The 6,748-nt window shown below is 40.9% G+C and overlaps 1 protein-coding gene across 1 annotated transcript; it reads left to right on the top strand.

Moving 5' to 3' along the window:
• The first annotated feature begins 432 nt into the window (after positions 1 to 432).
• On the top strand, positions 433 to 6,483 carry LOC129429686 (retrovirus-related Pol polyprotein from transposon 412). Its single transcript, XM_055186540.2, has 2 exons — positions 433 to 5,644; positions 6,036 to 6,483. The coding sequence occupies exon 1, from the start codon at positions 437 to 439 to the stop codon at positions 4,913 to 4,915; it is 4,479 nt and encodes a 1,492-aa protein (XP_055042515.2). The 5' UTR covers positions 433 to 436; the 3' UTR covers positions 4,916 to 5,644; positions 6,036 to 6,483.
• The last annotated feature ends 265 nt before the right edge of the window (positions 6,484 to 6,748 follow it).

The raw sequence follows: 6,748 nt of genomic DNA, 5'->3' as shown, positions 1-6,748 counted from the left end.
TGCAGAGACACATAGGTAGTTCGAAGCATAAAGCTGCCAGTCATGTCCAGTTAGCTACAAATGTCTCTGCTTATGGTGATTCTGGATTATTGCAAGCTTGTCTGTCTGAGACTGAGGCCTTGAGAAGGCAGGTGGCCAATTTAAAATTGCAGTTAGAATCCTCCAAATCTAAAAAGAACGAGAGACATGAACCTGAATTAGTGAAAAGTCCAAAGCAAATGCCAGCCAAAGTTGAGACAAATGTGCAACATGTAACAACTAAACCGCCAAAGCCGTGGTTCTGCTTTAGATGTGGAGAAGATGGCCACGTAGCCAGACTCTGTGAAGGCTCCATAAACAAAGCCCTTGTAGACAGAAAGTACAAAGAGCTAAAAGCTAAACAGGATGATTGGACAAAGAGAACTGGCATGCCGTTAAACCAGAGCGGGTTTCAGTAATGGGACATACTGGGGCCCTTTGCCAAATAAAGTGTCCCAATGAATTGAAAAGAGAAGCTATACAAAATCAAAACCCTTCCAATGGTTTAGCTAATGATAGTGAGCTAACTTCTAGTATCATAGGTCCCAAATGTACAGCTGAAATCATCATTGAAGGAAAGCCTTGTATTTCCCTTCTTGATTCAGGGTCACAGGTGACGACTGTGTCCAAGTCTTTTTATGACACTTACTTATCATCCTGTCCAATCCTTTCTTTAGACAATCTTATTGAGGTTGAGGGAGCTGGGGGGCAGACCGTGCCGTATTTGGGCTACATAGAAGTTGACATGCATTTTCCTGAAGATATCACCGGAAAAGCTGAAACTGTCACCACACTAGCCCTTGTCATTCCTGATTACAAATTCAATCTTGAAATCCCAGTACTTGTCGGCACTAACACTCTTGATATTTTGTTCAGATCTTGTGCCACAACCAGAAATGGCCATACTGTTCTTAAAGGACTACCTCCATACTCCGCTTTAGTCCAAACCCTGTTGCGCAGACACACCATTGAACAACGAAATGGAAAAGTGGGCCAAGTCAAACTGAACGGGAGACAGAGCATCAAAATACCTGCTGGTCAAAAGATGGTTTTGGATGGATACGTGAGGGGCGTGTCTACAGCCACAAATGCATCCCTTGTGGTGGAGCCATGCGCTCACTCCAACCTTCCTAGTGGCTTACTTCTTTGCAGTTATGTCCTCACGAGTCCTAGAAGAACGTCATTTAAAGTGCCTATTCTTCTTCAGAACGAAACTGCCCACGAAATAACACTTCCAAGAAAGTGCTGCTTAGCTGAGCTTTATGTTCCATCTGTTCTTTCATCACTGAAGGAGACTCCTGTGGAAGAGAAAGAGTCAAAGTTTCTTCCCTCTGCAGTGGTTAGCTGCAATGCCATGTGTTCCACTAACCATGATAATAAGATCTCTTTTGATTTCACCAACTCGCCTCTTTCTGAAGAGTGGAAAAACAGGATTACAGAAAAGCTCAATTCCATTTCTGACGTCTTTGCAACAAATGATCTTGATTATGGACATACCACAGCAGTTAAGCACAAAATTCGACTTTTTGACCCAACCCCTTTTAAACAACGGGTGAGACCTATCCATCCTTCTGATTATGAGGCTGTTAGATTACATTTACAGGAACTCAAAGAAGCAAACATCATTCGGGAGTCTGAAAGTCCATTCGCCTCACCCATAGTGGTGGTAAAAAAGAAAAATGGGTCCATCCGCCTCTGTGTAGATTATCGGAAGTTGAATAATCAAACAATAAAGGATGCCTATGCACTGCCCAACATCGAAGAGACGTTCTCCGCCTTAACAGGATCTAAATGGTTTTCAGTTATGGACTTGAAATCTGGGTATTATCAAGTCGAGGTAGAAGAGGAGGACAAACATAAGACAGCATTTGTGACACCAATGGGTTTCTGGGAATTTAACAGATTGCCACAAGGGGTCACAAATGCACCCAGCACTTTCCAACGTGTCATGGAAAAATGTGTGGGCAGCCTGCACCTGAAAGAAGTTCTTGTCTTTCTTGACGATCTAATTGTTTTCTCAAACAGTCTGGAGGAACATGAAGAACGCCTCATGAGAGTCTTAAACAGATTAAAAGAGTTCGGTCTTAAGCTTTCTCCTGATAAGTGTCATTTCTTCATGAAATCAGTGAAGTATCTTGGCCACATTGTTTCGGAAAACGGTGTGGAGACTGACCCAGATAAAATCTCGGCACTTACTACCTGGCCGAAACCCACTAACATCCGTGAACTGAAATCATTCTTAGGATTCACTGGGTATTATCGGAGATTTGTCCGGGACTACTCAAGGATTGCCAAGCCTCTAAATGCACTTACGGCTGGTTATTGTCCACACCGGAAGAAAAAAGATTCCAGATCTCCCTCAAACATTGACTTTAAGAAGCCTTTTGGTAGCAGGTGGACACCAGAGTGTGATGTTTCTTTTCAGACTTTAATTGAGAAGCTCACCAGCGCTCCAGTGTTAGGGTTTGCAAATCCTAAGTTGCCGTACATCCTTCACACAGATGCCAGCCTGCAAGGCCTGGGAGCTGCCTTATATCAAGAGCAAGAAGGCCATCTGAGGGTTATCGCATTTGCCAGCAGGGGGCTATCAAATTGTGAGAAACGTTATCCCACCCACAAGCTGGAATTTTTAGCCTTAAAGTGGGCCATAACTGAAAAATTCTATGATTACTTGTATGGAGTGGAGTTTGTTGTCATGACAGATAATAACCCACTGACGTATATATTGACATCAGCCAAGCTCGATGCTGCTGGACACCGTTGGCTTGCTTCTTTATCAAATTTCAATTTCAGCCTTCAATATAGAGCAGGAAAGAAAAACCTGGATGCCGATGGCCTGTCCCGTCGACCACACCCTCAATCAAATGCAGATTTCAGTTGTGAAGCTGAAGATGATCGTGTTTCTCAATTCCTTGCTCAGTTTATGAGAGAAGGGAATGGAACCTCATTTCCAAGTGAAGCAGTGAAAGCCATTGGCAGGAGACATCAGTTGCATGAGCTTGAAAGGGAGGAAGGAGAAGGAGATCCGATACTTACTGCTGTGGAGTGTTTGGCCATGAATGCTGATGCCATTCCAACTGAGTTTGTGCAGGCAGATTTACTTCCTGGGTCGAGCACTCTCCCCAGGATGTCACCGCAAGAGTGGATTGCTGAACAGTCACCGGATCCTATGATAAGCAGAGTGATTGAACTTTTAAAAACTGGCAAACGACTCTCTTACCGCGTCAGACGTAGAGAACCCAGAGAAGTGCAGTTGATGCTCAGAGTTATGGACCAATACACCTTCATAGATGGAGTACTATACAGGAAACGTACTGACCGAGGAAATCAGTTCCATCAACTTGTCCTTCCACAGAAGTTCAGAGAAATTGCACTGGAAGCCCTGCATGATTCAGTAGGTCATATGGGAGGAGAGCGTACTTTGGATCTGGTCCGCACCCGCTTTTACTGGCCAAGGATGTTTCTAGATGTGGAACACAAAGTCAATACATGTGAAAGGTGCATCAGGAGAAAAGCCAAAGCCCAAAGAGCATTCCCTTTAGTTAATATAGAGACCAGCAGACCTCTAGAACTTGTCTGTATGGACTATCTCTCTCTCGAACCAGATGGCCGTGGTACAAAGAACATCCTCGTTATCACGGACCATTTTACTAAATATGCAGTGGCAGTCCCAACATCTGACCAAAAAGCCAAAACCGTGGCTAAAACTCTGTGGAATAACTTCTTTGTACACTACGGGATCCCAGAACGTTTGCACAGCGATCAAGGACGTGATTTTGAATCGGCTGTAATAAAAGATCTTTGTCTCTTGTTAGGGATAAAGAAGACGCGAACTACTCCTTACCACCCGCGTGGAAATCCCGTAGAGCGGTTCAACCGCACACTGCTTCAAATGCTTGGAACCCTTCAAGAGGAAGATAAAGTGAGATGGCGTGAGCATGTTCAACCACTGGTACACGCCTATAACTGTACCAAGAATGACACAACTGGTTTCTCTCCTTACCAGTTAATGTTTGGGAGACAGCCAAGCCTTCCCATTGATGTGGCTTTTGGTATTCAACCAGAAGGAGGAAAGAGAGTTACTTTCAATGAGTACATCAAGAAGCTGCAGGAAAGTTTACAAGAAAGTTACAAGGTTGCTGTTGAGCACAGTAAGAAAACAGCCCTTCATAACAAAGAGAGATATGACCTGAAAGTAAGAGAATCTACCTTGCATGCGGGCGACCGTGTCCTTGTGAAAAATGTGGGCATAAGAGGAAAACATAAGCTTGCTGACAAATGGAGTAATACAGTCTATCAAGTGGTCAAGCAGATAAATGATTCCCCTGTTTATGTAGTAAAGCCTTTTTCCGCAAATGGTCCTGAAAGAACTCTTCACCGAGATTTGCTTTTGCCCTGCGGATTTTTGACTTCCTCAAATTCATCAGATGAAATTGACAAACCTGAGAGTGAAGAAAGGATCCCTTGTCCTGGAGAGACATTTGAAATGATTGAATCTGACTTTCCAGATGAAACTGTCCAAGAATCAGTCCTAGACCATGATGCAGCATATGTAGATTATTATTTCCCTCAATCCACACCAGACACACCATATCCTACCATTACCATTATTCGAGAATTACCTAACAAAAACTCCACAGATGAGGATACCAGTCTGACCATACTGAACCCTAATGCAAAGCCCTTTGAACCTTCAGAAAACAGTAATGTTGTGTACTTACCTGAGGAAACCCTGAAAAAAAAAACAATTTGTTTGAAACAAATACGGAAAACTTACCTGTTGAGAGACTGGTTCAAAAAGTTGTGGATGCTGATGAAGAAAATACGGAAAATTTACCTGTTGAGGAACTGGATCCCAAAGTTGTGGATGCTGATGATGCGTCTACTGGAGAGCTGATCCTAAATAGTACTGAACCTGTTGAACAGAAACAGGATGAAACAGAAAATAGACCAGAAAATTGTGAAACTGTAAATGTGGACACTGAGGATGAGAACAATGATATACCTGTTCCAGAAGTGCCAGAACTCAGACGTTCTGCAAGACATAGGGAACCACCTGACAGATTAAACTATAAGTCATTAGGAAGTCCCTTAGTGCTAGTCATGAATTCCCTACTAAGTGGGTTAGACAAAGCATTTTCTCAGGCCCTTGAACCAAATGATTTCCCTGAGCTTAGGTTGTTTGCTCCTGATAAATCAATTATTATGTAGATAGACTACATGCGAGGACGCATGCAGGTTCAGGAGGGGAGGATGTAACCCCTTTAAATTGAACACTACTTTCATGTGTAATTTAATTTGTGAAACATTTTTGATTTGTACATTTTGAAAGAGACTCATGTAATTGGTGCAGTACCATTTCCAGCCCACTAGAGGGCAGTTGACTTAAGTGTATTGAGTGAACTGGCTGCTTTTAGTTCAGATGAAGAAGCCAGCTGGACATGCATCCATGAGGTCGGAGTGATGTTCCAGAAAAAATCACTTAATCTTAATATTTTTTATGTTAAAATGTGTTAATTCTCTACTTAATGATGTTATAAATCAATCAGGTTGGAGATGCATCCCAGATCTGGTGAAAGATTTGATTTTTTCGGTTGATTTACCGTGTTTCTTTATGAGAACTCTGGTGAGTTTGTTGTTTATTAACTATTTTAGTTAATCTAATATCAATCCTTCTCTATATGTGTTTTAAAACCCAATTAGAGTTACCTATGAAGTTTGAGAAGCATCTTTATGTATATTAAGAGAGTTAAATTTGTGAACGAAGCTAATAAGTCTGTGTTGGTTAAATGATTTCATCATTTATGAGTATATACATGGAAATGAGAGAAAGAAAGTTGTTATATAACAATATTGTCACATATTTGTATACTTTTAGCTGTTTTAAGTGTTCACATTGTCATACATTGCGTTTATATTTGTACTGGTGAACATTTCATGTTGCTTAAGGTAAATATGTGTGTTTAAATGTTAAAATGAAGAGATCTGCTTAATGTTATCTGCATTATTTTGTGCAGATTGGGTTTTATGAGTGGATTTTGATTCTGCATCGTGACCTACTTTTGATTGGCGAGCCAGAGCCCTTTTTGATCTACACACGTGGAGTGAACCCACGCCCCCTTGTGGATTTACGGGATATAACAGCTAAGCTGTGATCTCACACACTTTGTACACACTACCCGGGTAGAAAAATTTACAAAAAGGCCTTTACACACATTCACATTGAGAACTGTTTCAACACACATGGATATCTGAGGACCGTATATATACACAGGATACAAGAGACTTTGGGACATTTTATTTTATTTTTATTTCCTCTTTATTCTATCTTGAGCTCAATATCAAGCACTTTCTCCCACCCTTAATTGTGGTATTAAGAGTATCTGTTTAAATTGTGGGAATAGTTATTTCTAAATTTTTTTTGAATTTTCAATTAAAATGCCGGCTGTTAAATTTCATTTATAACTTGGCTCAGTGTCATTCTATCCTCCTTGAGTCGAACCAAATTCACCTGTGAACTCTTGAGTACAAATTCTGTTATTCTTCTTTGTACAGTGTTACAGTGTTACACGTGTATTACAACAGGTGTGCAATTGTAATAAATACGTTTTTGTGAACAACTTCTTTATTTGTTTACTAAATTAAACTGGTTTAGTTATTTTTATTTGTCAATTTATTTAAGACAATTGTCCTATTTTGAATTTGACTATTTTCATTACTCTATACAGAT

The sequence above is a fragment of the Misgurnus anguillicaudatus genome, chromosome 9, assembly GCF_027580225.2.
Source record: "Misgurnus anguillicaudatus chromosome 9, ASM2758022v2, whole genome shotgun sequence".
Lineage (NCBI taxonomy): Eukaryota > Metazoa > Chordata > Actinopteri > Cypriniformes > Cobitidae > Misgurnus > Misgurnus anguillicaudatus.
This window is presented reverse-complemented; position numbering and strand designations above follow the sequence as displayed.